The following is a 20371-nucleotide window of genomic DNA, read 5'->3' as shown; positions in this document are numbered from 1 at the left end:
TTGGGATCTACATTGCCTTGAAAAAACCATAGGCTGTATCCATGCTTTCCTTGCTGCCTTAGGGCTGCATCTAATGTCTCCATACCAGTAATCAAATGCAGAATGTTCGGGTTTGTACGAACCCGAGCATGCTTGAGGTTCACTCATGTCTACTCGAAACACACCACCAATGCTCAAACCCTAGAGATAGCTGGGATACAAGAAAATGTAAAGTGTGCATATAGTAAAGTTAAGATTTAAAGGAGAAGTCAGCTACATTTTTTTTTTTTTATTAAAGTATGGTATTGCCCCCCCCCCCCCCCCCAAAAGTTATACAAATCACCAATATACACTTATTACAGAAAATGCTTATAAAGTGCTTTTTTTCCCTGCACTTACTACTGCATCAAGGCTTCACTTCCTGGATAAAATAGTGATGTCATGACCTGACTCCTAGAGCTGTGCGGGCTGTGGCTGCCGGAGAGGACAATGGCAGGGGGATGCTGAGGGACACAGGGCACTGGAGGGACACTGAGCATCGCCCTCCCATCATCCTCTCCAGCAGCCACAGCCTGCACAGCTCTGGGAGTCGGGTTGTGACATCACCATGTTATCCAGGAAGTGACATCACCATGTTATCCAGGAAGTGAAGCCTTGATGCAGTAGTAAGTGCAGAGAAAAAGCTTTTTATATGCATTTCCCATAATAAGTGTATATTGGGGATTTGAATAACTTTGGGGGGGCAATACAATACTTAAATAAAAAATTTTGCCGGACTTCTCCTTTTAATGTGCTGGACAGGTACCCCTTTAGGCCTGTGAAAAGGATGGATTTTATTTCATAGAACTTTACTTCCTCATGCAATTTTGTTTCATATAATCCAAATTACAGTAGTTCACAGACCTGAACTGACATTGACAGCTTGTACTGGTGGAAAAGTCTGTTTCCTTTCCGTCAGTGATGTTTGTGTTGTTGCTTGGCAATGCATGTTGGAAACTTTGTATCTGGCTTAATCATCCAGTGTTCTTTTATTTAATCATATGCTTAAGAACACAAAAATGTTCACCCTTCACTGTAAAGAACTAAAATGCATCTATACGGAGCATATTAGAAAAGGATGTTTACTTTATTTCTGAAAAAATTGATGTCAATGATCTATTGTGGAGTAGTGAGCCCTATTTGTGTATGTATGTGTGTGTGTGTGTGTATGTATATATATATATATATATATATACATATACACAAATTTTCTTTTTCACAATTTTATCAAGTTGATTTTTAATAATGCAAACTCTCACCAGGTTGTTTTCTTTTTCCGCAGTTAAACAAACCTTATGAACTTGCAGTGGATGTTGGGTGTGGAACAGGACAAAGCACAAAAATTCTGGCTCCACACTTTAAAAAAGTTTTGGGAACAGACATTAGTGAAGCCCAAATTGAGGAGGCAACACAAGCAAACACATTTCCAAACGTAACATATAGGTGAGAATTTCTACACATGTCATTGCTATTGTATTTGGAGAAAAGGGCAAGGAGAGAAGAGTGGACAAAACTGATCAGAACACGTTCAATGGGCACATGAGATCTGTAATGTGATCAGAAAGGGCAAGGTTTGGCTTACATGTCAACCAACCCACGTTATCTGCATTTCACTCCATCTAGCCACACATAAAACTACTGAGCCAATTGTAATCTACTGCTATATTGCATATCCAGGATATTGTAGTATTGTGCCTTTCCAGTATCTTATTACTTAGGGTGGGTTTACACAGAGACAGATTTTTGAAGCCAAAGGCAGGAATGGATTTGGGAGGAGGAGCAATCTAAGTCTTTCCTATATGACCTGTTCACTGTTTATAGTCTGTTCTTGGCTTTGGCTTCAATAATCTGTCAGATAAATCTTTGTCTAAACACACCATTACACTGTCCTATTGTCCCACCCTGGTTGGAAAGTTGAGTAACCATAGCATGCCTTCTCTGCAGTGCCTCACCGGCTGAGGAGGTGCCTGTAGGCGATGCCTCTGCAGATCTCCTGACCGCATGTGCCGCTGTCCATTGGTTTGAAATTGAAAAGTTTCTAAAAGAGGTAAGATGAAAATGTTCTATGTCAAAGAAAAATGACCCTCCATTTTTTTCATAACACGATAGCTTGTATATTTTTCTGCATTATACTGTACTGAGGTAAGTCTGTCATAGAAACACAAGATTAATATCTGCAGTGTTCTCTTGGTGTAAGAAAATCTTTAGTATGATAACCTTTTAAAGAAAATTATTATGCTATGGTCATTTGCTTCAACTTGATGTCATCTCTGTTCAGCTGCTTTTTGTCAACTTTATAGCTAGACCCATGCATCCTACAGTCAAAACCATGATGGTTTAACAACTGTGTATCTAGACTGGTGTGAAGTAGAAAAATCATCATGAAATGGAAAATGTTACTTTACGCTACAATCATAGCTTGGTGACCTACATCTCTTGAGCTACATATACATGGCCTAGACTTAACCTAATGGAAACATTTTGTTCTAGTTAATAACTAAAATGTATTTCACAATACTTCTCTGTATATTAAAGAGAGGGTCTGGGACTAAAAAAAAAGTGAACCCATATATTTCCAGAAAAGTATCTGTCTGGCAGCCAGGTAGTATGGCTAATGGTAGTGGATTGAAATTTATGTATGAGGCCTCTCCTTTTGTCTTGATCATCTGTTACTGCACCTTGATTGGAGTCACCTGTGGTAAACAGGGTAGGATTTGGTAGGATAAAGGCCCTGTATAAGGTCTCACAGCTGACAATGTATATCAGAGCAAAACCAAGCTGTGAGGGGGGAAAAGAACGCCTGTAAAGCTCAGAGACAGGATTGTGTGGAGGCACAGATCTGGAGAAGGGTTAAAAATGTTGCTGCACTGAAAGTTCCCAAGATCAGAGTGACATTGAAGGGCTTGAACTCTGTTGTCCATGCAATATTTTAGTGTTTTCCTTTCAATAAATTAGCAAAGATTTCTGTTTAATTTTGTCATGTGGGGTATAAGTGCAGAATGATGCTGATGGGCCATAACATAAAATAGGAAATAGTGAAGACTTTCCGAATACATTGTAGATTCTCTAATCTGTCTATTCACACACACAGGCTAAAATTTGTGCAGTGATATGAGGGACACCATGTTGATTGTATAATGTTTTACCGAACATTAATAATTCCAGGTGGACCGTGTTCTTAAGAAGGGTGGATGCCTTGCTTTTTTTTCCCAACTTCCGCATACGGAAGTACACTACAAAGACCGGTTAGAGCAGATGATGAAGGTTAATTCCGAGGTCAGTATTTAAAAAATTTTTATGCATTTTTTTTTAGTCTGTTTCTTCAAGAGTGCCGTCACACATAGCAATTTCTTAGCGGATTTCTTGCTGCAAGTTTAGCAGCAAATCCGCTGCTTGGTAACATTAAAATCTATGGCCCTGCATACTACCAGTGAATTTTCATTCTGCGGCAAAAGTGTAGTGAAATCCATATTTAACTAGTTAGGTGCCGGAAAATAATGAACAGCAATGCTTACCTGCTTGCGCTCCCTTGTCATTCTCCTGCTTCTGTCTCCGGGTCCCTGCTCACTGGCTGCCAGCTCAACCAATCGCTTAGCTGTCCTGCCCCAGCCACTGATTGGCTGAGCTGGCCGTCAGTGAGCTGGGACCCAGAGACTAAAGCAGAAGCATGGCAAGGGAGCGATGATGAGATTGATCTCATTGTTTTTTTTTCAGGTTGAAGATTTTCTGCAGAAATACCAGCATGAAAAAGTGCATCATGTCCATACGGGTTACAAGGAAATTTTTGAGGCCATTCCTTATACAGACAAAAAAAGGTATTCAGATGTTTTATATCTCTTTATAAGTATTATAGTTTATTTAGGTAACACATATTATTTTCTTATAGCACAAGACCATTTTGTTGAATTTTAGCAGTTTTGCTCTGGAGCAATCTATAGGGGCATGGCTGTGATTGGACAGACATGGGACCCTGCTGTAAAATAGCGCTAGTCACTTATCCTGCCACCATTCTGCTGCTTATTAGTGTAGGGAGAGGTTGGTGCTGCAGGCGGGTAGTGATAGGTGCACCCGAAAAAGTTTACATACTGCCCTTTTCAGGGCACAACAGTGCGATTGTCTGTGCTGAGGGGCTGCTGGCTGTCAAAAAATTGGCAAGAGAGACAAGAGGAGGGAGTGAAAAATGTCCAGGCAGGGACAGATTGGCTTTAAAAATTAAAGAAACTGCCCTTTTCAGGGCACAACAGTGGGATCAAATGTGCTGCCGTGCAGGGGGGGCCATGTTGTCCATGAGAAAAGAGTGAAAAAATTATGGACATTAAAGGCTTTAGGAACCATGTGTCTGTGAATCAGTAGCTGGGGACAGGGGCGTAGCTAATGTCTCCTGGGCCCTAGTACGAGAAGTCAACAGGGCCCCCCCTTCATGACCAAGTGATGCTACTGGGGATATATATACATACATACACAGTACAGACCAAAAGTTTGGAGACCCCTTCTCATTCAAAGAGTTTTTGTATTTTCATGACTATGAAAATTGTAGATACACACTGAAGGCATCAGAACTATGAATTAACACATGTGGAATTATATACTTAAAGCGACTCTGTACCCACAATCTGACCCCTTCCCCCCCCCCCCCCCCCCCCCCCCCCCAAACCGCTTGTACCTTTGGATAGCTATTTTTAATCCAAGATCTGTCCTGCGGTCCATTCGGCTAGTGAGATGGAACGTTTCATTCAGTGCGCAGTCTGCCGCATGTACGCAACAACTGGAGCAGGATTTCCAGGGTGAGTACCGCTGTGACAGATGTGAGTATGTTGCCCATCTAGAAGCTCGAGTTAGAGATCTGGAGAAGCATATTGCAACACTGAGGGAACTTGGCCACCTTGAGAGGGAACTTCGGCTTACTGAGCAGGAAGTTAGTGGGGTAGAGATGGAGGGTGGTGATATAGATCAGGAGGCCCAAGTAAGTAGCTGGGTTAATGTAGTTAGAGGGACCAGTAAGGGATCCAAGAAAAGGAAGGCCACTTCTCCTACCATATGCCCAAGCAAAATTGCCAAGTTAGGTGATGATGCAAGGGCATCTGTATCAGAAATGGCAGCTCTAGTGGAACCTGTTCTCCCTAACAGCCGGGGGAACAGTCCAACTAGTAGTGGGCGAGATGGTATTGTAGGTAGGCCTAGACAGTTAGTGGTTGTAGGGGATTCTATAATCAGGAAGACGGATAGAATAATTTGTCGCCAAGACCGCCTCAACCGAATGGTTTGCTGTCTCCCTGGTGCCAGGGTTCGGCATGTGGTGGAAAGGGTGGATAAATTACTTGGGGGGGCTGGGGATGACCCAGCTGTCATGGTCTATGTGGAAACCAATGACCGGATACAAGGTAGGTGGAGGTCTATTAAAAATAATTTTAGAGAACTAGGTGCTTAGTTGAAGGGAAGGACCTCCAAGGTTGTATTCTCTGGAATACTGCCTGTGCCATGCGCATCGCAGGAAAGACAGCGGGAGCTTAGGGAGTTAAATGCATGGCTCAAGTCGTGGTGTAGAGAAGAAGGATTTGGGTTTTTAGAGCACTGGGCTGACTTTTCATTGGGGTACAAACTGTTTTCCGCAGATAATTTGCACCTTAATGGAAGGGGGTCCGCTGTGCTGGGGGAGAGAATCCTAGAAGGGGTGGAGAGGCTTTTAAACTAGGGATGTGGAGGGAGGACAATGTAGTGTGTAATATAGTGGCGGATAGGTTAGAGAGGGGACAGAACATTGAGGAGGGAGGAGAAGGGTCCTGTGGGGGGGGAGGATAAGACCAGTGGATAGGGAGATCCATATGTTGCGGATTAACAGTGGGGATGATTGTAGCCACAGCACAGTAATAAATCCTATTTCTTATAATGTAGCGGTTAATCTCAATGGTAATATAAAGTGTATGGTTACTAATGCCAGAAGTCTAGCCAGCAAGATGGGGGAGCTGGAGGCCCTGGTTCTGGAGGAGTCCATTGATGTGGTTGGTGTGACTGAGACGTGGCTGGACTCCTCACATGACTGGGCTGTCAATATTCAGGGATTTGCATTGTTCAGAAGGGAGCGGGTGGGCAGAAGGGGAGGAGGAGTATGTCTGTATGTCAGAAGTGATATTAAAGTGAGTGTAAAAGATGCAATAGTGGGCGATGACTGTGATGATGTGGAAGCATTGTGGGTAGAACTACAGAAGGAGGTAAAGAGTGAAAAAATTATTCTTGGTGTAATCTATAGACCCCCCAATATTACTGAGGAGGTAGATGGCCAGTTGAATAGACAAATAGAGCGGGCTGCCCGGGAGGGGACAGTAGTGGTAATGGGGGACTCAACTACCCAGATATAGATTGGGGTCACGGTTCAGCTAAATCCACAAAGGGGAGGGAATTTCTTAACCTCCTGCAGGATAATTTTCTGGGCCATTTGTGGAGGAGCCAACTAGAAGTGATGCCTTGTTGGATCTGGTTATTTCTAACAACGCTGAGCTGGTTGGGGATGTCACTGTCCATGAACACCTGGGGAATAGTGACCACAATATAGTGACTTTTAGCTTAAAGTGTAGAAAAGAAAAACATGTTGGGAGGGCAAAAACTCTTAATTTTAAAAGGGCCAATTTTCCTGGGTTAAGGGCTGAACTTCAGGGCATAGACTGGGGGCGGCTGCTGTCACATACGGATACAGCTAATAAATGGGAAATCTTCAAATCCACATTAAATAACTGTACTGCCAAATATATTACTATGGGTAACAAATTTAAACGGTTAAAATCCAATCCCACATGGCTTACAACCGAGGTTAGAAGGGCTATAAATGAGAAAAAAGGGGCATTCAAAAAATACAAATCAGAGGGGTCAGCTGTAGCCCTTAAACATTACAAAAGTCAACAAAACCTGTAAAAATTTAATAAAAGCAGCAAAAATTCACAATGAAAGGCAGGTAGCTATAGATAGCAAAAGAAACCCAAAAAAATTCTTTAAATATATTAATGCAAAAAAAACCAAGGTCAGAGCATGTAGGACCCCTAAATAATGGCGACTGGGAATTAATAACTGGGGATCAGGAGAAAGCTGAGTTACTTAATGGGTTCTTCAGCTCTGTATATACAAAAGAGGATGGAGCTGTGGTGGGTGGGGCCAGTGCTGCTAACACATGTAATGTACTGAACTGGTTTACTATAGATATGGTCCAAGATAAATTAAATAAACTCAATGTAACCAAAGCTCCAGGGCCTGATGGATTACAAGCCAGAGTTCTTAGGGAACTCAGTTCTGTAATTTCTTTACCCTTGTATGAAATATTCAGTGGTTCTTTGCTTACTGGTATTGTGCCGAGGGACTGGCGTAAGGCAAATGTAATGCCGATTTTCAAAAAGGGCTCTCGAACTTCCCCAGGTAACGATAGACCCGTAAGCTTAACGTCCATTGTGGGGAAACTATTTGAGGGGCTTATAAGGGACTACATCCAGGAATATGTAGTGGCTAATAGTATTATAAGTGAAAACCAGCATGGACAGAAGCTGTCAAACCAACCTGATATGTTTCTACGAAGAGGTGAGTAGAAGCCTGGATGGGGGCGCAGCTGTGGATATCGTGTACCTGGATTTTGCTAAAGCGTTTGACACAGTTCCTCATGGACGTCTGATGGGTAAGTTAAAGTCTATCGGTTTGGAAAGTTTAATGTGTAACTGGATTGAAAACTGGCTTAATAATCGTAGCCATAGAGTGGTGGTCAATGATTTCTACTCCGAATGGTCCCCGGTAATAAGTGGTGTACCCCAAGGGTCAGTACTGGGCCCTCTTCTGTTTAACTTGTTTATTAATGATATTGAGAATGGAATTAACAGCAATGTTTCTATCTTTGCAGATGACACCAAGCTTTGTAGTACAGTACAGTCTATGGAGGATGTGCAGATGTTACAGGATGACTTAGACACACTGAGTGTTTGGGCGTCCACTTGGCAAATGAGGTTCAATGTGGATAAATGTAAAGTTATGCACCTGGGTACTAATAACCCGCATGCATCATATGTCCTGGGGGGAGTTACTCTGGGAGAGTCACTGATGGAGAAGGATCTGGGTGTACTTGTAGATAACAGACTACAGAACAGCACACAATGTCAGTCAGCTGCTTCTAAGGCCAGCAGGATATTGTCATGCATTAAAACAGGTATGGACTCTCGGGACAGGGATATAATATTACCGCTTTATAAAGCTTTGGTGCGGCCTCATCTGGAGTATGTTGTCCAGTTTTGGAACCCGATTCATAAAAAGGATGTTCTAGAGCTGGAGAGGGTACAAAGACGGGCAACTAAACTAATAATGGGGAATAGAGCATCTTAGTTATGAGGAGAGATTAAAAGAATTACATTTGTTTAGTCTGGAGAAGAGACGTTTAAGGGGAGATATGATTAACTTATTTAAATATATAACTGGCCCCTACAAGAAATATGGGGAAAAGATGTTCCAGGTAAAATCCCCTCAAAGGACAAGGGGGCACTGCCTCCGCCTGGAGAAAAAAAGGTTCAACCTCCGGAGGCGACAAGCCTTCTTTACCATGAGAACTGTGAATCTGTGGAACAGTCTACCACAGGATCTGGTCACAGCAACAACAGCAGAGGGCTTCAAAACCAGCCTAGACAAGTTCTTAGACCAAAATAATATAAATGCATATGTATAGAACTATCACCCCTCCCCCTTCCCTGTATCCATCCCCTCCTTGGTTGAACTTGATGGACATGTGTCTTTTTTCAACCGTATTAACTATCTATGTGAAACAACTGAAAATATGTCTTATATTCTAGGTTCTTCAAAGTAGCCACCTTTTTGCTTTGATTATTGCGCACTCTTGGCATTCTCTTGATGAGCTTCAAGAGATAGTCACCGGAAATGGTTTGTCACTTCCCAGGTGTGCCCTGTCAGGTGTAATAGGTGGTACTTCTTGCCTTATAAATGGGGTTGGGACCATTGTGTTGTGCAGAAGTCAGGTGGATACACAGCTGATAGTTCTACTAAATAGACTGTTAGAATTTGTAATATGGCAAGAAAAAAAGCAGATAAGTACAAAAAACCGAGTGGCCATCATTAATTTAAGAAATTAAGGTCAGTCAGTCCAAAAAATTGGGAAAACTTTTAAAAGTGTCCCCAAATGCAGTTGCAAAAACCATCAAGCGCTACAAAGAAACTGGCTGACATGAGGACCGCCCCAGGAAATGAAAACCAAGAGTCACCTCTGCGGAGGAGGAGAAGTTCATCCGAGTCACCAGCCTCAGATATCGCAGGTTACCAGCAGCTCAGATTAGAAACTAGAGATTAGGTCAACGCCACAGAGAGTTCTAGCAGCAGATACATCTCTACAACAACTGGTGAGAGGAGACTTTGTGCAGCAGCAGCTGTCATGGTAAAATAGCTGCTAGGAAACCACTGCTGGGGACAGGAAACAAGCAGAAGAGACTTGCTTGGGTCAAAAAACACAAGGAATGGACATTAGACCAGTGGAAATATGTGCTTTGGTCTGATGAGTCTAAATTTGAGATCTTTGGTTCCAACCACCGTGTCTTTTCGCGACGCAGAAAAGGTGAACGGATGGACTCTTATGTGCCTGGTTCCCGCTGTGAAGCATGTAGTAGGAGGTGTGATGGTGTAGGGGTGCTTTGCTGGTGACACTGTTGGGTATTTATTTAAAATTGAAGGCAAACTGAACCAGCATAGCTACCACAGCATCTTGCAGTGGCCTGCTATTTCATCTGCTTTGCGTTTAGTTAGACCATCATTTATTTTTCAACAGGACAATGACCCTAACACACACCTCCAGGCTGTGTAAGGGCTATTTGACCAAGAAGGTGAGTGATGGGGTGCTACGAGACGGTTTGGGGTGAGCTGGACCGCAGAGTGAAGGCAAAAGGGCCAACAAGTGCTAAGCATCTCTGGGAACTCCATCAAGACTGTTGGAAAACCATTTCCGGTGACTAATGCTTAAAGCTCATCAAGAGAATGCCACGAGTGCAAATTAGTAATCAAAGTAAAAGGTGGCCACTTTGAAGAAACATATTTTCAGTTGTTTCACACTTTTTTGATAAGTATATAATTCCATGTGTGTTAATTCATAGTTTTGATGCCTTCAGTGTGAATCTACAATTTTCATAGTCATGAAAATACAGAAAACTCTTTGAATGAGAAGGTGTGTCCAAACTTTTGGTGTGTGTGTATATGTATATATATATATTTATTAATATATATATATTATATACACACTCACCGGCCACTTTATTAGGTACACCATGCTAGTAACGGGTGGTCTTCTTCTGCTGTAGCCCATCTGCCTCAAAGTTGGACGTACTGTGCGTTCAGAGATGCTCTTCTGCCTACCTTGGTTGTAACTGTTGGTTATTTGAGTCACTGTTGCCTTTCTATCAGCTCGAACCAGTCTGCCCATTCTCCTCTGACCTCTGGCATCAACAAGGCATTTCCGCCCACAGAACTGCCGCTCACTGGATGTTTTTTCTTTTTCGGACCATTCTCTGTAAACCCTAGAGATGGTTGTGTGTTAAAATCCCAGTAGATTAGCAGTTTCTGAAATACTCAGACCAGCCCTTTTGGCACCAACAACCATGCCACGTTCAAAGGCACTCAAATCACCTTTCTTCCCCATACTGATGCTCGGTTTGAACTGCAGGAGATTGTCTTGACCATGTCTACATTGTCTGATTAGAAATTAAGTGGTAACGTGCAGTTGGACAGGTGTACCTAATAAAGTGGCCGGTGAGTATGTATGTGTATGTGTGTATATATATATATATATATATATATATATATATATATATATATATATATATATATATTATATATATATATAATATATATATATATATATATATATATATATGTGTGTGTATATATAAGACCAATAAAACACAGTACCAGATAAAAGTAACAAATAATACGACCACATACTAACTAACACCGCCACATACTGAATAATCCACTGTACACAGATCACTCATACAGTCATATAGAGGTAGCCCCAGCTCTACACAGGGTCTATACACCATATACATTACAGTGCAGTTATATCAGGTGACTCACAGAGGGGTAGGCTGACTCTATATGACCCCCTTATAGTATAAACCCCCCTCTATGTAGCCTCCTTATAGATGTCCCCCTCTCTGTATCGCCTCTGTGCATCCCCTATAGTATATGGCCCTCCTCTCTGTAGTCCCTCTGTGTAGTCCACTAAAGTAGATGCCCCCCTCTATGCATGCCCTATTATATACGTCCCCCTTATAGATGGCCCCCACTGCATGTTGCAATCCCCCCACCCTCCTTATAGATGGCCCCTTCTTTCCCCCCCCACCCTCCTTATAGATGGCCCCTTCTCCCCTCCCCCCTATAAATGGCCCCCACTGCATGTTGCAATACCCCCCACCCTCCTTATAGATGGCCCTTTCTCCCCTCCCCCTAAAGGGGGCAGCAGTGTGGTGGCGTGGGGGGCCTCACGGGCCCCCCCTTGTGGCAGGCCGGGCTGCAGCGGTGACCACTGTGATCCTGGTAGCTACGCCACTGGCTGGGGGGCACAGAATGTCCGTGCATTAAGGGCTTGGGAACCAGCAGCCTGTAAGTTGGCTGCTAAGTGGTGTTACTCAGTGTGTGAGTAATTTGATAAAAGTTTTAGGCCTGTTATGCAACCTGTACCTGTTCAAAAAAAAAAAAAAAGTCTTTCCTGCATTATGTGAACTAGAGCTGGTCGAATGTCAGATGCCTCAAAGTTTTCTCAGACCTGACTAATTTATTCCAAAAAAACAGAGGCACATTTATCATCTGTGCAATTTTTTTGCGCTCAAAAACTGCATAAAAGTACCACAAATTTATATAGCTTGAGTAGCACAGACCCATGATTCATGTGTCCCAAAGTCTTTACTGTATTAAGTGAACCAGAGCTGGTCTAATTTCTTCGAAGCGTTTCCTTCATTAAAGCGAATCTGTACCCTTAGAGACGCCCCATACCGTCGGTACCGTTTTGATGTTCGCATTAAGACATGTCTGATATCGGGTCTGCCTGTCTCGGAGTGCAGTTAAAGGGGTAGTGCGGCGTTTAAATTACCTGCATCATCTGCTGCATAACTATGCTCAGCCAATCGCGGCTGAGCAGTGGATGACGCGGCAGAGGGGGCCGGCATGAGAGACTGCTGGAGCGGTCCGGCCGGCCTCCCAAAGTTGACAGCATTGCCACATTTCCATTTATGATAAGCGTCTACAAACATTTTAAAGGCAGCAGATGATATTATGTGTCTGCATTAAACAACTGAAGTGTCTGTGACACTTAGAGGTTTGCATGATTACAATTCTTTGGGCGGATGGCAGAATCCGCCTGAGCAAAGAATGGAGTCTATGGGACAGATGGAGATTCAAGCCGGAACGTGCTGGGAAGTTATCAGCGCGGATTCCTTAGTGTGAACGCACCCTTAGTGTCCCTTCTGTTACCCTTAACTCTTACCACCTTCTGTTTCAAGCCATTCCGCAGCAGGCATAAATTTCAAGGCATAAATGTCTGTGTGTCTTTTTCTTTTCTTCAAATTTTTAGAGGCCTTTTGGAGAAGGTCCTTTCTCTCAGTCACTTGTTCATTGCAAGATTGCTAAGCAGGCAGGAACAGAGGCTGTGGGCAGATAAGGGCTCATTCTCTCCCCCTCACGTGACAGTACATTTGTCTCTTGTATTCTCAATGAGGCAGCGGAATACAAAAGTTCTGTGGGACTTCCGCTTAATTATCTTTAGAAACGTCTGCTTGTCCTAGTTGGGTGTGGGTAGGGGGATCCGTTTGACTGTGATGATGCCCTCTGGTATGTGAAACACCTATTCAGATGGCACTTTTGCCGCCGAGAAGGCCAGCACCTTCTTGGAATAAAGGGCAAAATCTGTCCAATTTTAGCAACTCAGAAGTTGAGTGGGGAACACCCATCACTCTTTACCTGGAAACCTGCAGACTTCAAATTAAGGCCCCGTTCCCACTGAGCAAAGGTAGCGGAATTCCGCAACGGAATTGTCCGCCGCGGAATGCCGTTAGCCTCCCGCTCATAATGGGAGTCTATGGGAGGCGTGCGCTCCTGCTCTGTATGCGCTGAAGAATGAACATGTTCATTCTTCAGCGCATACAGAGCAGGAGCGCGCGCCTCCCATAGCCTCCCGCTCATAATGGGAGTCTAATGGCATTCCGCGGCGGACAATTCCGTCGCGGAATTCCGCTACCTTTGCTTAGTGGGAACGGGGCCTTTAATTATTTTTTAATTTAACCATTTCTTCAGTCACCACCCTGCTCTCGCCAACACCTGAAATATATTTAGATATTTTTGCGGTCAAAAGTTCAGACTTTAATGAGGTTCAAATCCGGGCTCAAGGTTAAGATCAGAGTCCGTGAACTCCCCCCCCCCCCCCCCCCCCCCAAGTTCAAACAAACTTGAATTTCCATGGGTCCGCTGATCACTAATTAAATGTTTGACTGGAGGCTTGTTCACTAGTTTGTAACATTTGACTGTATGATCTTATTAAAGCATTTTATCTATTGCAGGAAAACTGACATTGTTGTAAAGATTCCAATGCCTTTAGCAGACTATATTGGTCTTATCCAGACCTTCTCCATGTTCCAGATTTATCGAAGACTTGAACCAGAAAAGGCTATGGACTTCATAAAAACTACAGAAAAAAGGTAAGAAATGTGATGACTTTTTTTTTTTTTTTTTTCTTTTTGGTCTGTATTACAGAGCCAGTGTTAAAGGGAAACTATCAGCAGGTTTGTACATACAAACCTTCTGATATGTACCTGTTGCGGCTGATGTGCTCACTCCTGAACAGCTCTTCCTACTCTATTTGTCGCTGTTTAGGAGTTACTGCTCCTGAAATAAATATGCTGATTGTTTCTTTTGGTGCAGTGGGGTATTCCCCGTCCTGCTCGCCTGCCGACTGGTAGGTCCACACCTATATATGTATATTTATATATATATATATAGATAAGTAGACACATCTCTCTTCACAGAGAGAGTAAGAGGGGATGTATGAGCCATGGCCATGTGCATATTTGACCAAAAATAGTGACCGTGTTTGGTCCAGTTTATGAACACATATATTTTTACTATAAAACTTGTATACTGTTGGATTCCTGCTGTATAATGGAGAGTACATTTTTGAATGAATCCCAACATATGACATTACTCTGCCAAGGAGGAGATGTGAATGGGGCCTTACTTGTTCCACCAGTGGTGGACATATCGCATGTTTAGCCGGTGCGGCTGCATAAGGGCCCCGAGGGGGAAAGGGGCCTGCTGGGGCCCGCTGCCCCTGTCAGGCAAGATTTGAAAGCAGGGGTCCTAGGGCTGCACATACGGGTGACCCGTATTTGTGTCCCCTAATACGTTTAATCAGCTAAAAGGAAGCAAGCACGGCTGGGTCTGGTTGCACATACATACACACGCTCAGCACATTGTACTGCTGACACTCCCATCTTCCAGAGCATAGCATCTGAGAGCGGGCCGCTGGACCCCCCCTCTCTCCCCCACGAACTGTGCTGTGCAGAGAAGAGCACCACCGTGCATGTGCACAGCTCCCTTACTCTGCTCTGTTCCTCTCCCCGGCAGTAGAGAGGTCTGCACACCCTGCTTATCAGAGCAGACCCAACCTGAGGCAGTAGAGCAGCCCCTCCCCCCAAACCTTCACTGATGGAGCATCAGAGTGGGGGTGTTCTTGAGAATGTGCTGTGCTATGTGTGTTGAGGTAAGTGATCTGTGTGACGACGGATCAAAGCGTCCCACAACCCCCCCCTCCATATCAAACCCCCTTCCCCCTGGAAGATACAATACAGCGGCCCACACAACATCCTACGCGCGCCCCCCCGCCTTGTGAATTACAGCTCCAGGTCAATTCCTGGGAAACTTCTCCCAGTTTCCCAGGACTGGATTCAGCTTTTCCAAGCATCTGGAGCGGAGTCCAAGGGCAGTTGGCTAACAAGCCGATGGCCAAGCCTGGTAAAGTTCTTTCCTAGTACTTTAAATTCGCTCATCCCTGGTATTCTGCCTTTATCAAGGGCCCTTGACAAAGCAGAATACACAATACATGTGTTGGGTGAATGAGGTAGTGATTAGTTGGTATTTCACCTGTAACATGCTCTGGGCTTGTACTATGCAGTGGTGGGAACGTTATATGCACTTTGCAGCGTTTACTTCTATATACCTTATTAACCCCTTCACGTCAGCAATCCATATATATATACACACACACCCCGTGCAGTAGGAATGTACATATACGTTCCTGGCTCTGAGGGCTTTGATGTGTGGACCGCTGCAGTGAGATTGGTCCCGCACACATCAGTGTCCCGGGAACGCAGTTGCGCAGTCATTAACCCCATAAGGGCGCAATCTATAGCGATCACGACGTTTGAGAGAAGCTCCTGTCACTTACTGATCGGGACCCCCGCAGCAATGCTGCAGGGCTCCCAATCGCATGTACTGATGGGCGGGACGATCGCCGATAACACTGATCTATGCTTGCTATGGCATAGCATAGATCAGTACATGCAATTTAATGATTGCATGTTATACTGTAAAATAAGTGTGTGTGTGTGGCGGGGGGGGGGGGGGGGAGTGTAATAAAAAAAAAAGTTTTAAAATTTTTTTTAAAAAAAAACCTTATAAACCCCCCCAATAAGTTTAGTATACCCCCTTGTCCATTATAAAAAAAAAATATAAAAAATAAATCTATTCTATATTTTATAGCGTGCGGAATCGTTGAATTTATTAAAATATGACATTATTGTTCCCGCACGGTGAACGGCGTAAACGTTAAAAAAATAAATAAAACCCCATGATTGCAGATTTTTTTTTAAATTATGTATCTGAAAAAAATTTTCAAAATCAAAATTTTTCTTTTACACCAACACGATATTAATAAAAACTAGGTCATGTCACACAAAATGACACCTCAACCAGCCTAGTAGTTGGAAAAATAAAGCGCTATGGCTCTTATTTAAGGCAGGGAGGAACATTGCATTAATTTGACATTAATGGGCATCAATGGGCTTGGTCTTGAAGGGGTTAAGTAGTTCCCTTGTAACTACATGTAATCCTAGATTTTATGTGCCCAGTGCCTTAGCTATTGTACTGTATAAGATCTTTTGTAATCTTGCTGTTTTGATATATCCTCCTACCTCTTGGGGGTCTTTGTTGTCTACCCCTGTTGAAGGTTATATTTATATTTATTACATAATATTGCATATATTTTTTTTTTTAAAGGGAACCTGTGCCCTGGATACTTACCCCATCTCGCTAAGTCCCGCTCCTGGAGCCTGTCCCGGGACAGAGAGATCCTTGTTGGAAGCCCGGCGCGCGCTGAATAGATGAGTCCGATGCCCATACAGAATGAATGGAGGCGTCATTCTCTATGGGGGTCAGACTCACCTCAGCAGCGCGTGTGCCGGGCTTTCAACAAGGATATCTCCGTCGCAGGACCGGGACTTGGCGAGATGAGGTAAGTATCCAGGGTTCTAGCGGGGGGTGGGGTGGGGGGGGGGTGGTGACAGGTTCCCTTTAAGCAATAAAGATAAATAGTTTGTGCGTATGGATGACTAACCACAGGGCATTTGTACGTGTCATTTAACTCATTTTTAACTCATCTGTTTGCACAGACATATGAAATGAACGATATGTCTCCCTCACCTAATAAGCTAACAGCGCAAGCATATATAACTTGTCATAACATTATGTAATTTTATAGCCGCATATGGCATTTTACCTTGTTACCCCTCTTCCTCCCTCTCCCTCCCTTTTTGTGCCCATGCACACTGAGCAAAAGAGGCGGAATTTATGAGTGGATTCCACGTGAAATTCTGCCTGTCCTATTGCTTCAATAGAATGCACGTGGCCCTTTTAATTAAAACAAAAACATGTTTCATGGGAGGCTTTTTTTCTGCATTTTTTTGAAGAAATTCATGCTAAATCTTTTGAATCTAATTGGTCATTTCTGTTGTTAAAAAGTAATTAGCTGGTTCTATTCAGGGCTGTGGAGTTGGTGTCGGAGCTAGTTTTGGCTTGAGTCGAAAAAATTTTACCGATATTCTAATAGGACACTGTCCCTATTAGATAAGGGTGGTCGGGGAAAAGTAGTCGGTCACTATTTGGGGGGGGGGGGGGGGAGATCTGTGCTGTTCTCTTCCTGGATACTGGATGATTGTATATGAGCAGCAGTGTAATATGAATATCCTGTGTTATATAAAGTAGGAGAAACCATAAGTAGTGTAGCAGTAAACTCTCTTCTAAATGTGGTGTTTTCTCTATGGAAGAAGATTGTGTGTTTTTCTTCAGTGTTCTATATATGTGTGTGTGTGTGTGTGTGTGTGTGTGTGTGTGTGTGTGTGTGTGTGTGTGTGTGTGTGTGTGTGTGTGTGTGCTATTGCTGCAGCAGGGTGTGTGCGTGTGAGAGAGAGAGAGGCAGAAATTAAAGGTGTATTCTGGGCAACAGTGAAAAATCCAGTAGGGACAGGGAGGGGTTGGTTCATAATAAAGAAGTTCTATTTACCTGTCCCCGTGCCCCCACTGTGACCCCCTCTATATCACTATGTGTGACCCCTCTATATATATATATATGTGTCTCCCATATATATCCCTGTGTGACCCCCTCCCTCTATATTAGTATGTGTGACTTCTCTATCATTATGTGTGACCCCTCTCTATCACTATGTTTGACCCCTCTATCACTCTGTGACCACTCTATATCACTATGCGTGATCCCCTCTCTCACTATGTGTGACCTCCTCTTTATCACTATGGCTGACCTCTATATTACAGGGATCTGGCATTGTTAGCAGTGTTTTTTTTTTGTGTATGATGAATTTAGTTAGAAACATTAAAGATTGTCAGCAGGAAAAGACCACCTGCTCCATCTAGTCTAGTTCTGAGTTGTTCAGGACATGGAGGCTGTAGACTGGCTGCATCCACTACACACACAGGAGAATCTGCTTCATATCTTTCCGTATTCCCTCAGAAGTCACCACAGGATCATGTAGGACATTAGGGAGAAGCTGTTGAGCCTGATCTCCTGTACCCCAGTGTGATATATAATTCCCCTGGTATCTGACTGGCCATTTATGAAGGAGCAGGAGTCTGAGTCGGTCCTGATAAAATTCCGAAGACTGAGTTGGAGCTACGGCTTACCGACTCCACAGCCCTGGTTCTAATCGTACCCAGCTGCCTATGCTAGGATGTGTTCACACGTATTGCAGTTTTACTGCAGTATTGTCATGTTAGTGCAGAAATTTCAGTAAAAAACATGCAGTTAGTTATTCTGTACTTTAGTGAAACTACAATGTGTTTACACAGCTTTAACCTTTGGGAAATTCACAGGAAAATCTAGTAGACTTTCCCACCGCATAAATCTATGTCACATGTATTAGTCAAACATAATGTGCACAGGGACTAATTTAAATACTATATTTGAAAGACTGAGTTGTTTTTTACAGAATGCAGAGTTAACCCCTAATATAGTCACTTTGATTAAAACTGTTATATAAAATACTTCCCCTCCCGTTCTCTGCGTATCTTGTTGAACATCACTCTTTTACAGTAATTACAATCTAGATCCCTGTTTATGGCAATAAATGGATGCATAAATAATCTTATATACATATATTTCTTTCTTTTTAAGGTTTCTGGAAATTATGCAAGTGTCCTCCGCTGAAACACAAGTTGAGGTCTGGTTCAAATATGTTCTGGTGCTGGCATCTAAGTCAAAGTAATCAGAGTATGACAAGAAAACCACTGCATCCCATAATACATTACTGGAACATTTCTTAAGCATTGTAATCAGCACTACTTCTGCAAGTCCAAACATAATCAAACAGATTCATTGAAAGAAGCAGTGCAGCAAGACCCAAATTTGTTTTATGTGATCCCATGATTCTTTGGGTCTGTGAATAGCCATGTCAATAATTAATAGTATGTCAACAGTGTTTAAACATCAATAAACTTAAATATATATAGTAAAAGTTGGAGATTAGCGAACTTGCTGTAAGTACAGGTTTGTCCAAACTGGAACTCTCAGAACTTGATTCCCAGTGACTGAAGAAGATGGCTATAGCCTTAGAGTTGCCTGGAGAAAATGGATACAGTCATTGGCTGCATCTATTATCAGCCACAGAGAGTCAAATGCTCCGCTGTAGGGATCGAGCAAACCTGAGCAAACCCAAACTTACTGGAAGTTCACCCATCTGCATTGAAAAACTATAACAAAAACACAGTTGGATCATTTCTGTGATTATAAGTCCTGAAACATCTGGAGCACTGGAGTATCCATCTTGCTTCAATGAATTGCTTCAAGTTCAGTGTTCGTTGTAATGATCCCTGAAACTTATGTACAGGCAGCCTAATACCATGGCCATTTAAAGACTTTTTTTGGACAGCCACCATTTAACGCCATAAGACGTCAATCTTTTGATCATTACGGCCTCAAATGATCATTATTTGTGCCCGTAATTATCAAAAGATGCTTGTGTGAATAAATGTCTATCGGTTTAACGTTGTGTCAACATGGCCTGAAAGAGTCCCAGGGTCCCAGGACGCTGTTGCTGCACTTGTTCTCACCGAATGTTTCTATGCTTGCCTCTATGATTAAACTCACAATTGCATTCAATTGTGCTTTGACATTTAGTAAACCATATTCTCTGCAATAAACTGCACAACTTTGATGTTCCTCTCTTGACAGTTATTCATTTCAAAATAAAATAAGTTTCTTCATTAATAATGTAGTAATTTGCTTTTATTGGGGACCAGTATTGGAGACCAAACATGAATTAAGTCAAAATCAATCAATATTACTCATTCCTATCTTCTAGCTGGTCATCAAAAAACCTCCTAGCTTCTACTATCTCAGTGAGTCCAATCAGTAGTTAATTGATGGAATCACTTCAAATATCTCAAGAATTATCATTGAATTTTATGGAGTGTTAATTTGGCTTATTATACTCCATTTTTCTATTTTGGCATATTTTTGTTGGCTATAAGAAAGCATCAAGAAATACCCTTTGATGTGCTCCTAAAAGGGGTTTCCTAATATATTTTTTAATAAACTAGCATTGCACTGACTTCTTTGGGTGCTGTATATTCTACATACACTTCCTTTTATTTATTTTTTATTTAGAGTGCTTATTGTGTTCTCAGGATCAGTCACATGACCTGTGCTTTCTTCCTGTGATGTCATGTTCCCTTTCTGTTTCCTGTTCCTGCCAATGAAGGAACAGTGAGTTATCAGGTGGGTGGGGTTATGCATTCATATTCCCTGAGCCCTACCCCTGTAGGAGGAGCTAACATCTGA

General features: G+C 42.8%; 1 protein-coding gene across 4 annotated transcripts in view; it reads left to right on the top strand.

The window, feature by feature from the left end:
- LOC138801112 (putative methyltransferase DDB_G0268948) overlaps positions 1-19745 on the top strand; it is a 36150-nt gene extending 16405 nt beyond the window's left edge. For all 4 annotated transcript variants that reach the window (XM_069983603.1, XM_069983602.1, XM_069983600.1 and 1 more), the window contains 6 exons: positions 1301-1461; positions 1963-2065; positions 3184-3294; positions 3733-3833; positions 13587-13724; positions 18707-19745. In XM_069983603.1, coding sequence (XP_069839704.1) covers positions 1301-1461; positions 1963-2065; positions 3184-3294; positions 3733-3833; positions 13587-13724; positions 18707-18797 — 705 coding nt within the window. In that variant the 3' untranslated portion in view covers positions 18798-19745. The remainder of the gene's footprint in view (positions 1-1300; positions 1462-1962; positions 2066-3183; positions 3295-3732; positions 3834-13586; positions 13725-18706) is intronic.
- The last annotated feature ends 626 nt before the right edge of the window (positions 19746-20371 follow it).

Source organism: Dendropsophus ebraccatus, chromosome 9, assembly GCF_027789765.1.
Source record: "Dendropsophus ebraccatus isolate aDenEbr1 chromosome 9, aDenEbr1.pat, whole genome shotgun sequence".
NCBI classification, from domain to species: domain Eukaryota; kingdom Metazoa; phylum Chordata; class Amphibia; order Anura; family Hylidae; genus Dendropsophus; species Dendropsophus ebraccatus.
This window is presented reverse-complemented; position numbering and strand designations above follow the sequence as displayed.